The 16,687-nt window shown below is 40.5% G+C and overlaps 2 protein-coding genes across 4 annotated transcripts in view; both read right to left on the bottom strand.

Annotated features, from left to right (window-relative positions):
* Positions 1–274: 274 nt before the first annotated feature.
* arl5c (ADP-ribosylation factor-like 5C) lies at positions 275–5,799 on the bottom strand. The gene is made up of 6 exons (XM_066698946.1): positions 5,193–5,799; positions 3,011–3,071; positions 2,007–2,154; positions 1,723–1,806; positions 1,401–1,552; positions 275–1,039 (listed from the first exon to the last, which is right to left on the bottom strand). Exons 1-6 carry the CDS (start codon positions 5,236–5,238, stop codon positions 991–993), a joined length of 540 nt encoding a protein of 179 aa, XP_066555043.1. The 5' UTR covers positions 5,239–5,799; the 3' UTR covers positions 275–990.
* A 3,326-nt stretch (positions 5,800–9,125) lies between these two features.
* The window catches only part of cacnb1 (calcium channel, voltage-dependent, beta 1 subunit), a 68,562-nt gene continuing 61,000 nt past the window's right edge, over positions 9,126–16,687 (bottom strand). For all 3 annotated transcript variants that reach the window (XM_066698943.1, XM_066698944.1, XM_066698945.1), the window contains one exon: positions 9,126–16,528. In XM_066698943.1, the coding sequence (XP_066555040.1) occupies positions 16,028–16,528 (501 nt within the window). In that variant the 3' untranslated portion in view covers positions 9,126–16,027. The remainder of the gene's footprint in view (positions 16,529–16,687) is intronic.

Genomic DNA, 16,687 nt, shown 5'->3' with positions numbered 1-16,687 from the left:
TCAAAAAAAGGTAATCGACCACATCAAACCAGAGGAGCTTTTCCAGATCAGCAGGGACACACAGACCCGGGCACACTAATGGAAATTGGGCTTCAAGGCATTCAAGAGAGGCGTCACAATCTGGAACAGCAAAAATCATCCCCTCTTTCATTTTCAAGGCATAATAGGTTCCAGTAGTGTGTGGTGAGCAATTGGTGTGCATGTAAATGTTTGACAATGCTGATTTGCATGTGCTTGTCTGGGTCACTGCTAAAGTGACAGATTGACACAGGACAACTCATTAATACTGATATTTATTTTTGTATAAAAATACATGAGTCCATATAAAAATACAATACTAGAAATGTATATAGCATGCTTTCACAAATATGATGAAAAGAGACACTATAGCTAATTTTGATCAGTCAAGGGCTTTAGTTATTTTGTACATTTCAAGTAAAAGCCTATTATTGAAAACAAAACACAAAATAACAATAAAATCAACACAGTCCATTTACAAGAGCTGCTTCACATGATTTGCACACTGATCATCAGGTCTGTGTGTTTGTGTTCACACAATAAGAGCAGCTGAACAATATCACGATCCTGAGCAGTTAGTGTTCTGTGGACAACCAGGTCAATCACTGTATTAAAACACAGTCTCAGCTCACACTGTCCAGACAGGCAGATGCCTGCATGTACCGTGCTTATTGCATACGCAGTGGTCTGTGGACTACAGGATTAGTATTGAGCACCAGCGTCTCCCGAAAACCCCACCTGACCCCCAAAACACAAGAGCGCAGCCCTGCCAACAGGACTGTGAGGCTGCAGGTGAGAAGTACCACGACTCCAGGACATCACAAGCCAGGTGCAACTCAGGCCGAGAGCAAATTGCTTCAGTCAATAAGTTGAAAGTAGTTCGGTTCTCACTCCGCTCAGTCGAGTTCGATGTCCCAGGTCTGGTTCAAGTATTGAGGTTTCTGTTGGCTGTAGTTGGAGCTGGTTGAGGGTTTAGCTGGCGAGAACGTGGGATCTCATCCAGTCCAGACTGGCTGGCAGGCTGCAGGGGGAATGAGACACAGAGGTCAGGACAAGAAGCGCACTGGACCACAAACAACACAATTCATAGCTTTTGAGAGACACTCCCCCCCCAAGTCCACCTCTCATTGTTTCCAGTCCATGTTCACATCCTCCTAATCACTCCTCTCTACCGTGCACCTTTAACACTACACTGCTATTGAACTGGATGCCACAGACAGATGGCAGCACATTTCATATTTCATACACGTCTGCCCTACGACATGCAAACACAGGAGCAAATAAATAAGGGCTGGCTGGTTTTATACAAATTGCAAACTACTTAATTGATGAATGCTCTGGGCTTATTTAGTAGAAATGCCCACACGCCCTCGAGGACCCACCCCTCTCCAGTGAGCGCGCAGCAGGCCTGGATGTGCCAGGAGTGGCCGGTGATGGAGCTCAGCGTGAGGCAGCGGGAGATCTCCGCAGCAGTCATGGAGTTCTTCATGTCCTGCTTGTTGGCCAGAATGAGCACAGCCGCATTCTGAAGGTCCTGGGGGCAAAGGTCAGAGGTCAGAAAAGTCAACGGGCAGCTTCAAAGTATAAATCAGCCATTTCAAATCAATCTACATGAGTTACTGATCACCCTTCTTAACCTACTGGTGATTGCAAATCTTCGGACTCTCAAAGCCTCTGTCCGTCACAGCATCCCCTGCTGCTCACCTCATGTGCCAGCATCTTGTGCAGCTCCTCCCGGGTCAGCGTGAGGCGCTCTCTGTCTGTGCTGTCCACCACCAGGATCACAATCTGACCGGCGACAGGAAGACAGACACACCTAGTTAGTTTTCGTCACCTTCCGTTACAAAGCTAGTCAAGGCAGGCAGGCGGACAGACTTTTGAACAAGGCAATGAACAGAGGTCTTTCATGATCGTACCTACGTTTGTACGTACCACATACAAGCTCTTGCAAATGCACAGTGTGTGTGTGTGTGTGTGGGTATATGTACCTCAGTGTTGCAGTAGTAGGAGTTCCAGCTGGTCCGCAGGCTCTCCTGGCCCCCGATGTCCCACACCAGGAAGCGCGTGTTCCTCACTGCAATCTCCTCCACATTGCTGCCGATGGTGGGGGAGGTGTGCACAGCCTCCTTGGTCAGACTGGGGGGCAGGGAAAGGGGGTCAACACCACCAGCAGTAAGAACCAATCCCAACAGACATTTCAAAAGTAAATCCTCTCAATTACAAAGCGATGGTTTGATCAAAAAAACCTTCTCGGCTAAGAGGGCACTCCCAACTAAAGCCAGCAACAACCGCTCAATCCAGGATATAGGACACACTCTGCGGTGTATTTTTGTTAGTCTCCGCGCAGCATGAATGTCCTTCCAAGTTCTTTTCTTTGGTTTGTTTTTTGATAACATAACACTCTTAAATAATTGTGAGATTATTGGCAAACAGAGCTAGTGCTTTTTTATTCCAGTGCAACTTAATTAAGCTGTTTTATTAATAAGTTTTCAAGATGCCTTTATCCAATGCTAACATATAATGTATTACATCTAAACATTGGAAGGCTAATAACACTAATATAACAATTCATGCACACATTAGTGACAAATTTGAAGGTATAAGAAAAGATGTAAGAATAGCCAACGTGTCATACGTTTGATGTAGAGAGAGACATACGAGGAGGTGCAACTAGTGAAAACAGAAAAAATAAGATACGGATATTTAATAGAATAAAGGTAAACATTTGTTGACATAAACGTTGCCATTTACTTTTTACCATGATCACCGATACATCTGGCTTTTCAATTATCTAATGTCTACATTTTAACCACTGTGTTGATGTGGAATATGGATACCTAAGAATTATGACACCTTTAACTCCGTGAAGTGAGAGGAGAGTAAGTTATTTATACAGAGGGGGGAAGGGGTTTACGTCAGAGAACATAAAACAAAGAATACAGAGAGAGAGAGAGAGAGAGAGAGAGAGAGACATGCAGAGTTGTATACTCACAATTGATAGAGAATAGTAGTCTTGCCTGCGTTATCAAGGCCCACAATGATAACCTTGTGCTCTGTGGAGGGGAAAGAGAATATTAATACTCATTGCACACTATAATAAAACTGAAACTGAAATGAAAACTCCACTGGTGTTAACACTCATCGAGATTTGCGGTTTCAGTTTAAAAGCTGCTCCCATTCTCTCCGTCGGCCTTTGCACTTGTGCTCTTTCCTACTGTAACGTCTTGTATCTTTTGGAAGATTACCAAAGAGGTGCTGAGGAACCAGAAAGCTAAACAAAATCCTCCCCATGGAAAAAGAGTATGATTGCCAACCGGCGCCACAAAGCTGAATGTTTTAATAAGAGCAGTAATTAACGTCAAAACAGAGGCTGAAGAAGTGCAGGAAATTAACAGTGACGCTTAACGCAAAGGGCTTGATATATTTCTGTGATTTCTAAATGGTGACACGCTGTAACAGTTTAGAAATATCACATCGTCTGCAAGAATTCCTACGGACAACCAGTATTATTCACTGATATTAAACTATACTCTAACAAACACAAGTAAACAAAAAATGGCATTCCCCTGATTTTATAACTGAGTTTCACATTCACTTTAAAAATGAGCTCCCAAGGTTATTGAATGAATGAGAAAGGCCCTTTAGGAACTAACTTTTGTATTTACAAACACTATTTGTCCTGACTGGTATCATTAGCAATATGCTGGTGACCTGGCAGGGATGAATTTAAAAACATGTCCAGGATGCGACCCTGTGATCAATCTGGTCCACCGTTTTCTCATTGCAGCCTGGAAGACGTGTACAATGAGTGTAAGTGACAGTTCCTACACAGCGAGACAGCGGGCAGGAAACAGAACATCAAGGCCATAGCAAGGACGTGTCTTCTGATCCCAGACCTGACTGTTAATAAGGACGCTCCATCTGCCGCGGAGGCCAAGAGGCAAGCGGGGTTCACCACGGGTCAGGGCGGAAGCCAAAGATCCATCACCTCTGACAGGATGGATCAGAACGCACAGGAGTTGCCATTGAGACACCTAGGGTAGCTCTGACCACTTGAGTCTGGCACAGCGGCACAGTCATTCACGAAAACACCATCAACTCCTTTTTCAGATGTACATTTAAAAGGTAAACAAATCAACATGTTTACATTGCATTATGTTATCCCCCCAAGCAATGCAATGTGCAATAGACACTATATGCAAAAGAATATCACACCACAGACAACTCTGCTTGCCTCCTAGATTTAAACCACAGCATATATTTTTTGAAAAACTTAGTAGTTTACAACCCAAATCAATTATCGACAAATTATTATTAAAAAAAAAGTTTCCTATAAATGATCTTGGGAGGTGCAGCCTGTAGCTGGAATCTGAGTCACAGGCACAAAGGTGAGCAATTGTTCAGCGCTTCCCAGACTGTGTAATATTTACCATGGTACAAACCCTGCAGGACAGGTAAATCCATAATTCCAATGGTTCTATTTAAATAAGCATTCCATCCCAATTAAAACCCAAACACAATGTCAGTGTCTACTACAAAACTGAAAGATAGTATGTGGTGGTTAAAATTTCTACTTCGGTTTTCAAAACACCCCAACATGGAGCAACAGCTGATGCTTTAGACATTGTGCATGCTGTGCTTCTGATCATTTCAGAAGTCAAGTCTCCATGTCACTTAGTCACTGTGAGTCACGTTTTACGCCCAATGGAAGCTGAACCCCTTTAAAATGAAAATATACATCAAATACAGTGAAAATACTGCCAAGAAGGGAGTGACAACTTCTAAATATATATATCCACAAAAAGCTATGCATTTACAGTGAAACAGATCTTTAGAAGATGTGTTTGATGGAAACACACTTCAGTCTTTAGTGGATTTAGAAGAGCAGTGAAAAAGTTCATGTTTTAACCTTGCACTGATATAGTTTACTTAAAAAACTAAACTTTTTTTAGCGACTGACATCACATTTCGACCTACAGAGAGCTCAGGCATCCGGGGATGGATACATTCATTGTTATCCACATGAAAGCTGTTGCTACTGCTACTTGTTTCCACAGCATAGATACATTTAAATCCCAGAACTGTCGCCAGTCGTTATTACCCCCTTTACAGACCCAGCAATCACACCCTAGTGTGAAGGCATTCAACACAACACCACATGAATCAGTCCTTACCTCGATCTCCGAACACTGTCATTAATTTGGCAAAGAGAAGACCCATTCCCTCGGCCGCCAAACAAAATCAATTAAAATATATTCAGGAACAGCGTATATGCCGTTTTAAAGCGGCCGGGTCTCCAGGGTCGCCGGCAGCGCAGGTTCCAGTGATGTAGCCGTGACTGGTGGAGCTGGACTCGGCTAGGGCTTCCACTCCAACCGGGGGACGACAGCGGCGGCGGCGGCGGAAAAACACGCTTATAGAAAACACGGAAATCAGTAAGAATTCAGTAAAAAATAAAAAGCACCGATCAATCTCCCACCTTGCTGGTTCTGACGCAGCTAGTTAAAAGTGCAGCTGATACAGCTACTATTATCGAATACACTGAACATACATACATAAATAAATAAATAAATAAATAAATAAATAAATACAAAGGCGAGCATGCACAGGAGCGTTGTGACAGCCTGTCTTTGATCTTGAAACTAAAGTCAATACTATGTGGAAATGAAGTTTATGTAGAGGAGAAAAAAAAAAAAAAAAGGAAAGTTTCCTGTACGCGTCAATTTTACGACATCAGCCTCAGTTTTCTCTTCTGCTCAGGACTTTTCCAAAGCGGATTGTCACGTCACGGAGGAGGCGTGGCTACCGGCGACGTGCGCGACTCGCAGGGCAGTGACGTCACAGTGTGGGGTGCGGCCTGACGGGAACCCCGAGCCTTTACAGAGCCGTGTCGGTAGAGTGGGTGTGTCACTCTGTGGACTGAGGTGAAAATATGGATACACAGGAAGTTAATTATAGAAACGGGTATTTTCGCCCCTCCCAGCATTTAGGGGAATTCGACTTTTTATGTAACGACTTTAAATTTACAAGATAGTCAAACGGAGGGATTTTTTATGCTGTTATTTGCGGGATTTTCAGGGAATACCCGGGTTTACCTGTAAGGAAACCACTTATTATCAAGTCAGTGGAGAGTTTTTGGCATTATTAAATTGATATAAGGAAAAGGAAACACAATACATCAGCAATGACACGTACTAGAAATATAGAAATCCATGAGAACTCTCATCCCTTGGTAAAATAATATTGATTTTAGTCCAATATTGTCCACATTTGAGAGGTCTATGTCCTTGGGGAACTGCAAGATTGTTTTAAATTATAAATCTTCCAGTGAGCATTCAGACTACACAGTGGCTTACAAGCTTTCAGATGCATACACCTCTTGACCATTCTAATAATTGTATATACCTTAATTATTTCACTGCAATTAATAGATTATTGTTTACATTATAATGACATTGCTACCATTTGTAATATGGTGTATACATTGAAGGTTGGCTAGTAAGTTGCCGTGGATAAACGATTCTGTTAAACTACTATTAATAATACAAATAATACATGTTTCTATAATAGCTTACACACTGTGCAAACAAGAACCCTTATAATATCTATTCCAATTTACTTCTCTCTCTTTATAGAAAACCATAAAATACTGTTACTCCGTCAGATAATAATATAGGTTAATTTCTTATTATGTTGAACCATAGTAGTTCATAACCCTGTACTGTTATAGCTGGGGTTATAGACAGTCAACAATACCCCGACATTGTTAGGTTTCTCTTACTGTCACATGGCAAATTTGTTGTTGCCAGACTTAAAACCATCTCTTCTCTGTGGGCAACTTCATGACAAGCTGATGTGCACAGAACATGAGACCACGGAACACGGAGCAGCCCATGTTTTAGAACACTGTACACTTTGCGGAAACACAGACTTCTGTTACTTAAGAGTGTGTGCGTACTGACCATCTTAGGTGCAACATCAACTAACATACACCCATTTTGAGTGAAGACCTGTGTGTAGATTGATTCTAGACCCAAACCTATGACTTAAACCAAGGAAATATATTCAAATAGTTGTCATTGTTTTTGTACCAAAGGAAACTTCCATTTAATACCCAAAAGAAAATCTACATTAGGGAGGATACAGGTAATAATACAATAATACATTTAATTCTATTATCAGATTACTAGTTTGAATACCGAATTTTAACACCAGAGCCCTTTTAAAAGATGACACATTTACTATCTTACAATCTACTACTTAATGAGGTCTATGGTGTAGAAACTGAAAATGCTATCTTTGGATTAAGTGGATTTACACTAACATTACTAAGTATCTGAAATGGTCTGCTTTCTCAGATATTATGCCTATTTTAATTTAGAATACTAACCATAAATTATATTTAATGTTTTTCAGATGGTCTCATCATTGATTCATTATATTATAGGGTTGAAATACTTTCTATTACATCTCTTACATATTTACAGACGTGGCCTAAAGTATTGGTACCCTTGCATTTTATTCAAATAATGTACCATTCGCCCTGAAAAGTGTTGAAATTAAAATATCTTTTGTCAAAAAAACTGTGAAAAGAAATGAATTCTTGCTTATTCTATAAAGACATTCTAATATGGCCTGGACAATATTATTGATCCCCTAGAAAGAAGATAATAGCCAAGCATGGCCCTACAAGACCATCTCTAAAGAGCTTGATGTTCCTATGAGCACTGTTGCCCAATATTATTAAGAAGTTTAAGGCCCATGGGACTGTAGTGAACATCCCTGGTTGTGACCGCAAGAGGAAAATTGATGCAAGAATGAAGAGAAGGATTGTTCGAATGGTGGAGAAAGAACTAAGGAAAACCTCAAATCAGATCCAAGCCGACATTCAAGCTCAAGGTGCAACAGTTTCAAGTCGCACCATCTGTCGCTGTCTGAATGAAAATGGACAAAACAAAAGTTGAGTTTTTTGGTAAATCATAACTCCATGTTTACAGGAAAAAAATGAAGCTTTCAAATAACACCAGCCCTACTGGAGGAGGCTCAGTGATGTTTTGGGGTTGCTTTACTGCCTCTGGCACTGGGTGCCTTGAATCTGTGCAGAGCACAATGAAATCAAAAGACTATCAATGCATTTTGGAGTGAAACGTACAGCCCAGTGTCAGAAAGCTGTGTCTCATTCACAGGTCATGGGTCCTCCAGCAGGATAATGACCCGAAACATACTTCAAAAAGCACCCAAGAATGGATGAGAAGAAAACATTGGACCGTTCCGAAGTGGTCTTCTATGAGTCCTGATCTAAATCCCATTGAACATCTGTGGAAAGAGCTGTAACTCGCAGTTGGGAAAAACCTGAGAGAACTGGAGCGGTTTGCTCAAGAAGAGAGGGCCAAACTGCCAGTCGAGAAGTGCAGAAATCTCATTCGAGCTACAGACAGCGCTTGATTGCAGTTATTGTCTCTAAAGGCTGTGCAACTAAATATTAAGTTAAGGGTCCCACTATTTAAAGTAATATGTTACAACATAAATCAAAAGCAAAGTTTCTGTTCTATTGAATGTGAAATAAAGAATGGTGGATACCAAATACTTTCGTCAATTTCTACTTAGTTCAGACAAAATTGTGATTGTGTGTTTTTTTTTTTAAAGTGGAAGGGTACCATGACTTCCGGCCATGTCTGTAATTGTGAATCACTGAAAAATCATTTAGCTGACATCCTGTATAAAAATGCTATGAAAAATAAAGAGACAAAGAACAACAGAAGTCACTAAATATATTCAACTAACAGCACACATAACCTTTTTCTTTGATTTCCCTAAAGATGTAAACGAGACACTACAGAGCTACGAAACACAAATAAAGTACTCAAAAGCAATGACCAAAGGGAAAGCAGTTTCTGCTCTGAAGACCAATATCTAGTGATTCACAGATAGCAACACCTTTCTCTGGTATGGGCAATCTTTTGAAGATCAAATTTCCTTCTTTTCAATCTGTATAAGTCTCATAATCTTTCTTGTTTTTCCCACATTTCCCACATGTGTACCCATGCAGAATCAGAGGAATGAAGTGTATGAGGCTGGAGGTACACCAGAGGCAGAGGCAGTGGAGGTTTACTCAAAACTGGGCAAACTTTACCTTTTTATTAAAAGGACACAATCAATTTTGTATAACCATTTTAACAGGCTTGGAGAGGGAACTTTGGATATATAGTTGTAGTGTGAAGTATTCACACTTCTTTTGAAACAAAACAAAATGAGATTCATTTAGTTTGATTATTATTATTTATTTATTAGCATACGCCCTTACCCACCGTGACATATTATTGTTGATTTAACTATATTTTTTTGAGTTGACTGAACGTCGATCTAGGTCTGTAAAAAACTATAAAGATTCCAGTGGGTAAAATGAGCTAAGATTTGGAGGTACTTTGGACTGTCAATTCATTCATTTGTATCGAGTAAGACTCCAAAGTCTTAAAAGCTGGAATCTTTAGTTTTATCTAAGATGAAGTAGTGTTAATTTGAAAAGATATAATCGATAAATAGGAACTAAATGAATCACAGAATAACAGTTTCAAAAGAAGGCTGCGAGTGCTTTTAACTACAAATTATATATATTAGTTTTAGTATAAAAAACCCCTCATCATAAATAGGTGGGTTTGTTCCTGAACCTCTCTGCAAGAGACAGATTAAGAACATGCACATTTTCTATTTCTTTTTACAATCAGCAAATAGCAAATACCAGGTGTAATACAGTTACAATTTCAATAAATTATAAATATTGTACAAACACTGAAGCAAATTTTCTAACATTCCCAAAGAAAACAAAATGGCATCAAAAAAAATCATTCATATTTTGTAATTTAAATAAATTCATTTTTTGTATTTATTTATATATATATTTATATATATTTATATGTGATTGGTTACACTCTGAGTACTTTACACCATAAATTATACAAAGTCACAGGTTGTAAAACATATATGAGATTTCTTGTAAAACCTTGTCCCCGAGCAATGGGAAAGGGCTGGCGAGATCCCCTTGGCATCCAACCACTGCTGGCACTCCTGCACTGATTCACAGGTTTACTAACACCATGTAGATAAATGAGCAAGTCCATGCTATATCTGGGGTGTGTTTTAAAGATGAAAACGATGCCAAGTGCAACTGAATGGACAGCATTTCATAGTAATATCTGCAACAGTTAAATAAAAGAAAAACAATACTTAAGTGTTTCACAACTGAGATGTTGCAACACACAGAGCAATGCATGTTTTTAAAGAAAGTATGTTTTGACAAGATATTGTTTAAATATTGACAGATTATGGCAAAATATAAAGTGCTGATTAAGTGAACACACGGATATCTTTTAAGTGACCGGGATTACTTTGTGTTCCCAATCTCCATGCCCTGGATGCTGCATTAGTGGGTACTAAGATTTTGCAAGTTTAAAACACACTGTTGCATTGCACATGCTTATGTCTGCGCTTCAGTCTCCCCGGGCTGTCTGGACATGGTCCTGTATGCTAGATAATCAAGTAGATTGTGTGAATGCATGGTTAGATCCTACAATGAGTCTGATCTGCAGGCTGAGCTGTAAGTGGTTCCCAATTAAGTCAGAACCACATCCCTATAAAGAAGTGTGAAACAGCATGCCAAGGGGCTCTCTTGCCAGTCCCGTGGGTAGCTGAGTAGTTTTTCTTGAGTGTGCAAATGTACATCATCAGACAAAGTCTGTCGGCAGTGGCTTTGCAAAGACAAAGCTTAAAAGTCAGTAGTTTATTTAAGTGTTAATAGATAGGCAGGCTTTGATCTGTAAACCATAGGGATTATCAAAGCTGTTTGCTCCAGTGTGGGATTTGCACCAAGGAAAAGAGAAAACAGAACATTAAACAGAACAGATCCAAAAATACCCTTATTATATATGTTAATGGCTCTCTTAACTGTATATAATCAGATCTGCTTTGAAAACTTGAAAAAAATGGTGCAAGAACTTTGAAAAATGATTCCCCCCCCCAAATCAGGCACAACAAATTTGCCCGTTATCAGAAGCTTAGTAAAATAAATGTAACATTTTTTAACCTGTTCACAGGAATAAAATCAGTTTAGATCAGTCACATTTAACAATAAAATAAATGCTGGGCTGCATCAATTGGTTCAAACCGCGATCAGAATGCTACATTCTCACAGCATGCAGTGCTGTGCTCTACTCACAAAAGTCTAATATCAATGAACAAGCTATCAATGAATGGTTGGGGTAAATTCTTTTCACATTAAAGATGACTGACTGATCTTATTCTGATTGTATTTCAATGGACTCAGTGCTTTTATAACAAACGTTTCAATAGATAACTCACATCATGTATATGGCAATTGTCACATAGGCTTTTGCTGGATATGGTTCTGGTACACAAAGGCGTTGGCAAAATGGAACGACTGAAGTACAGCACTGTGGCAACATTGGCACTAGAGAGGTTCACATCAACATGACAGGCCTATCCGTCCTGCAGAACAGAAACACATACACCCCAGAGCTACCTGTCTGACTGCAACAATCCTAGGCAGGCTTTGCCACACTGCCTGCCTGTTATCCCATTACTAACTATACTGGGAAGCAATGCAATACTGGAGGGAATAGACTATCTCTTTATAACTCTGGATTCAATAATCAGCTTCCCCCATTTGTCAATATCTTCATATCTAAATGAGAGTACACAAACACACACACACCACACACACACACACGCATACATACATATACACTCACACACACACACAGAATAGCAGGGAACAGCATTGATTTTATACAAGGATGATAATGATTTGGTCCAAGAAGTTATGTGAGCAGCAGGCTTTTTTGTTTTTAATCAGGAAGTGGCAAATCAGAGTTGCAAGTAGTAGTAGCCGTCTGACTTGTGTTTTTGCTCCACAGGGCTTGAGAGTCTTGGTATGACTACCACAGTTTCTGAGTCTCAGAAACTCAAGACAACCTCTAGCCTCACAGGACCAGCATGGCAAAAGTGTATCAAAGCGAGGAGCAGATAGTGCCAGGGGCTGCATCCCCTTAGCCACACTAACTACATAAAGCAATACGAGGATACGCTCCTGTAGAGCTGGCTAAGAACAATCCCTTCCAGTTTATCTAAGGCTTTCTCAAGCTCAGACTCTAAGGAATAATGTTCTTCTCGTTCTTCTCAGGGTGTTCAGAGCTTTCCAGACATTTGTGTGACTGGTGAGCCAGGTGTGCGAGAAAATGGCCCGGCTATGCTCTAGATCAGTCATTGAGGTTCTGTGGAGTCTGATGACTGTACAAGACTATCAGACTGAAAAGGGACTTTCGATTTTACTGTTATGTGAATTAAAAGTGTCCCTTAAACACATCCCTAGTCAAGCTCTGCCACACACTGAGACAAACACCTCTGCTTCTCAAACAGCTGATTCAGCTAGGTAGAAAAACCCTTGTTTTTAAAGGGTAGACATTCAGAGGACTTAATACTTTAGTTAGTGGAGGTCTATCAATGTACAGCTTGAGATGTCCTGAACTCCCGTTTCAAGAGAAATGCTGTACCAACATGCCAGGTTTTTGTTTCAACCAAGGAGAGTTCCTTGTGCTATATACAGTCATGTCCAGGTACCATGCTCAAGCAAGGCAGCATGCAGCACAGAGCCTAACTTACAAACCTGTACAGGAGTTTCTGCATGCCATTACGGGCGGCACTTCAGAAGAAACATGTACCGTTTTAATTGAACTAGCAAAGGATTTCCTATTTGAATTTATGAGAAGTAAACATCATGACCATAACCTTAACAGTAACTCATCACAAACAGGCACTTATTTACTTACTGTATACAGTATATAGGCTCAAAATTTTGACGTCTGTTATGCATCAATTACACAGTAAGACATAATACAAAACACACAGGCCCCTCTTCATCAGAGCCTTTCATCTCAGTGTCACTGATTTAAACATTGTATACGACTTAAAATAATCTAGCCAGCTTTTCATAAAATGAGACTGATCATGAGTCTCGTTGTACACAAATGTTATAACTTTATTTCACCTGAAAAACTGTTCAGAAGGGGTACGAACTATGAGAAGAAGGGGCCTTACTGCGTAACAGTTAATTTATTGTAATGACTGAAACTAAAATCTAGCTTTCTATAAATTGATAGGTCAGAGTTTAAGTCCAGAACCCCTGGCTTATTTGCCTCGTTAATGTAGTGATTATTAGGAGGGTCTGTTAAGGATCTGCTGAACTGCTGGCATGTAACACTAATGAGATGGCGGGACAAAATGGCTTGATTTTCACAGCTTGTAAGCTTACAGTAAGTCTTAGTCATAGTGAGTTTAAGCAGGAGTCTTAATGGAACACAAAGCCTTAGCTTCTTTAACCCCTCGTTCCCAGACAACTTTGGTATTTCTTCATTATATCCACTCAGAAGGCAATTGTTTTTTATTACTTCTTGTTTTTAAAATCAAGGTAAACCCAAGCCTTTCTTTTTACTATCCCATAAAACATGGAGTCGTAAGGTATCATACATCAGCGTACAGTCAGAGTATCAGTAGAGAGAAAGTTCAGATAACAGGGCCCCAATTAATTTTAATAGTAGACTCTGCATTATGTTTGGTTTTATTTCCCTGAAAGGAAGATAACTAAGCCCAATATCTCATTTAATTCAAGCCATATGGGTTTCATAACGTCTATAAATAAAAAAGTGAGCAAGATATACATCCTTGACTTTCAGTCAATACAGAATTTACATATGATTGCTTTAAAAGCAGTAAAGCACCATAGTTGACATTCATTTGAGTATATTTCTTGCTTTGAAGGCTACATAACAGTATGTCCAGGCTAGGGGGACACATGATATTTACATTCTCAATAGGTAATTTTTAAAATATATATAAACAAGGAAATATAAACTTAGAATTTGTGTTACATTCCTGACAATCTACTCACAATTGTTGGAGAAAGGGGCTCCTTTTGTAATGATATTCAAAAATGTACATTAAAAGACAAGATTAACAAACATATGACTCCAGTTATTGTAGATAGCAAAAGTAAAAGACAGTCCAATTTAAACATAATCTTTCAGAATAAATCCATCAGCTTCTGCTTTTAGCACTGTAGAGTTTCCACAGTTTTTCTTTTTAAACCTTACACAAGTCCCATCACTGGGATGGACTGAAATATCCTAATGAAGATAATCAGAAGTTTGGGTAACCCCTGTGAAGCAGTCGCTGGGTTTAACACCACTCCGACAACCATGTGCAAGTCCAGATGTCCTTGTTCAGAAAGGCGATTGTGTGGCCGTGCACCCAGGCAGAAGTGAAACAGGCAGGTTCATCGTGGTGACATCCATTTGTCGTGCCGCCTTTTACTGAGTAGTTCTCCAAACTGGGGCGGAGGCACGTTAAAGCTGGCACCTGTATCTCCGTGTTGTTAAGTTGTATTCAAATAGGCTCCTTTTCAGCACAAGCAGCAGACTTGTATTGTACTTCTATACTTAATTTAAAGAGAACTAGCTTTTGTATCTAGATTTTGTTTGTTTCAAAACACATTAGTTTTCTTTTTGTTTTCTAATTCAAATTCCTAAACACAAAATAGACAACAACAACAAAATAAAAAGGAAATACTTGCTACAATCAGGCACCTTTTTATGCTTTTCTAATAGTTCAGTTTTTCTGAAGAGGGTGGTGGTGGTGGTGTTGTCATCCAAAGACATTTATAAAAAATACAAAATTAAAAAAAAAAGTGATTTTGGCTGAAGGATAGTTAGCTTTCTTTCGTAATTTGGCTGAAGATGATGGTTTGCAAAATTTCAAACTTGGAAGATACACACAGGGAGATGCCAAATAGACACCCCAAACATGTGGGTAGAGCAAAGAGGTCCGGACTCCCCAGGGTGAAGAGATGCTGTGCCGGTGAAGTTGGGTCTGGGCAGCTGAGTAACACGGCCCGTGTCTGCCTCTAGTGGCAAGCAACAAGAACAGACGGGAAACCCAGGCAGGATTGCTGTATTGTATGATAGGCAGGTATGCCGGTCTGATTACAGAGCAGAAAAAAGGATCTGTAATTTTTAAGATCTAATAAGAAAAAGTCAAGGCATTTACTCCAGTGAGCTAAAAGGTCCTGGGAGTTTGGCAAATAAGATTCCCAAATGCTGGATTAGACCCTGAATCTCTGTTTATGTTGAGAGTCAACCCTGTTTAAGACCTCAGGACAAACATTACAGACACCACCTTCCCAACCTCCTCTCCCTCCATTCATTTTTACCTCTGTTATGGAGAAGTAGGTATATATTAATAGTAATACATTTACTGATGCAGTCAACAGGAGTCCTTGGTGGCCTACATGTTAGATTAAGTTAATTTCATGCTGTACTTAAAACTAATTAAAAAATATACATAAATAGCTTAGTAACTCCTTCCTATCCAAGATTTCTAAAGGTTTTAATTTGAGTACAGAAATGTACTAATAAACTGCTCATTTATTAGTGCCTTTCCTCTACCTTTTGATTGGGTAGTGTAGTTAAGACACAGATTCTATTATTTCCAAATTATAAGGCTTTCTGAGTTCAATTTAAAATCCTGATTTAGTCAAAATGGTCTAATTTTGTTACATTTGTGATTTATAAAATGTGATCTTTTTTTTCAAATGCCAGTGTGAGATGGTTAAAAATTTTCTGTAAGAAAAGACAATGCCTACCCCCCATAACAAATATGTTTAAACATGATGTGCTACATCTTGAGGGCCTGTCCAAGGTTAAATCACACAGTCCAGCAAGGGACAGATCATGGATCCTTCCCTGGAATAAGCTCTTCTCTTCCCGTCTTTGTTCACCTCCCCCATCCCCTCCCAACAATGCATTTTCCTACCTTACTCTGCTAATGAAAGCTTATTGGAGCCTTTGCAAAATATCTGTACTAGTAATTATGAGTGTGCGAAAGCAGATCTGGCCCCCATCTGGCCCCCAGTCCCTTCCCTTCCCCAGTCAGTCTGTATTGGCTAGCGGATGTAGACGTCCCGCCCCCAGTCTTCCTGGTTCTTGTTGCGGCCCACTCCGGGTTCACTGGCTTCCTGGCCCTGGCAGTACCTCTCCCGGGCCTTGGCTCGGTTCTCGTGCATGGTGGCCCGATTGAGGTTCTCCTGGTCAGGCTCAGCGCCCTCATCTTCCCAGGAGGCCTGGCGGTGCTGGTGCTGGCTGAGATGCAACCGTGCTCCCCCGCGATATGGCTCGGGCTCCTCGTAGGGGTCTGTTTCGATGTCCATGCAGGAGTCTCCCGCTTCAGTGTAGGCCGAATCACGGCTGCCCTGCGTCTCCGAGTCGAAGGTGTCCTGCCGTGACAGCCCCCGGCTCCCCCCACCCCGCGACTGGGCCCGCGACGAGCGCAGGTACATCTGCGGTTGGTGCTGTTTGCCCCCTGGGTCACTCTGGTAGTCATGAAGCCCAGTCCTGTCAGACAGAGGCCCATCCCGCTTCTGTTCTCCATGCACCAAGTACGGGCCCTGACCAGGGCAGAGCGCAGCCACAGCACACCATGCAAAGGAGAGAAAAACAAACAGCAACAGGCACGGGCAGCAGTTAGTCAAGGCAGTTAGTTGAATCAGTCAGTTAGTCAACAGACATTAGCATGTCCTAGATTTTCAGAGCTCAAAAACAGACAT

This window comes from Amia ocellicauda, chromosome 3 (genome assembly GCF_036373705.1).
Source record: "Amia ocellicauda isolate fAmiCal2 chromosome 3, fAmiCal2.hap1, whole genome shotgun sequence".
In the NCBI taxonomy this organism is placed as follows: domain Eukaryota; kingdom Metazoa; phylum Chordata; class Actinopteri; order Amiiformes; family Amiidae; genus Amia; species Amia ocellicauda.
Note: the sequence above shows the minus strand (reverse complement) of the source record. Positions and strands in the feature narration are given on the sequence as shown.

What these genes read in the sequence shown, in the direction of transcription:
- arl5c (XM_066698946.1), bottom strand. Translation starts at nt 5,238, where the DNA reads ATGGGTCTTCTCTTTGCCAAATTAATGACAGTGTTCGGAGATCGAG. An exon ending in ACTACTATTCTCTATCAATT is followed by an intron (nt 2,155 to 3,010) that starts GTGAGTATACAA and finishes CCTGCCCCCCAG; the next exon opens with TCTGACCAAGGAGGCTGTGC. An exon ending in CCTACTACTGCAACACTGAG is followed by an intron (nt 1,807 to 2,006) that starts GTACATATACCC and finishes GTCGCCGGTCAG; the next exon opens with ATTGTGATCCTGGTGGTGGA.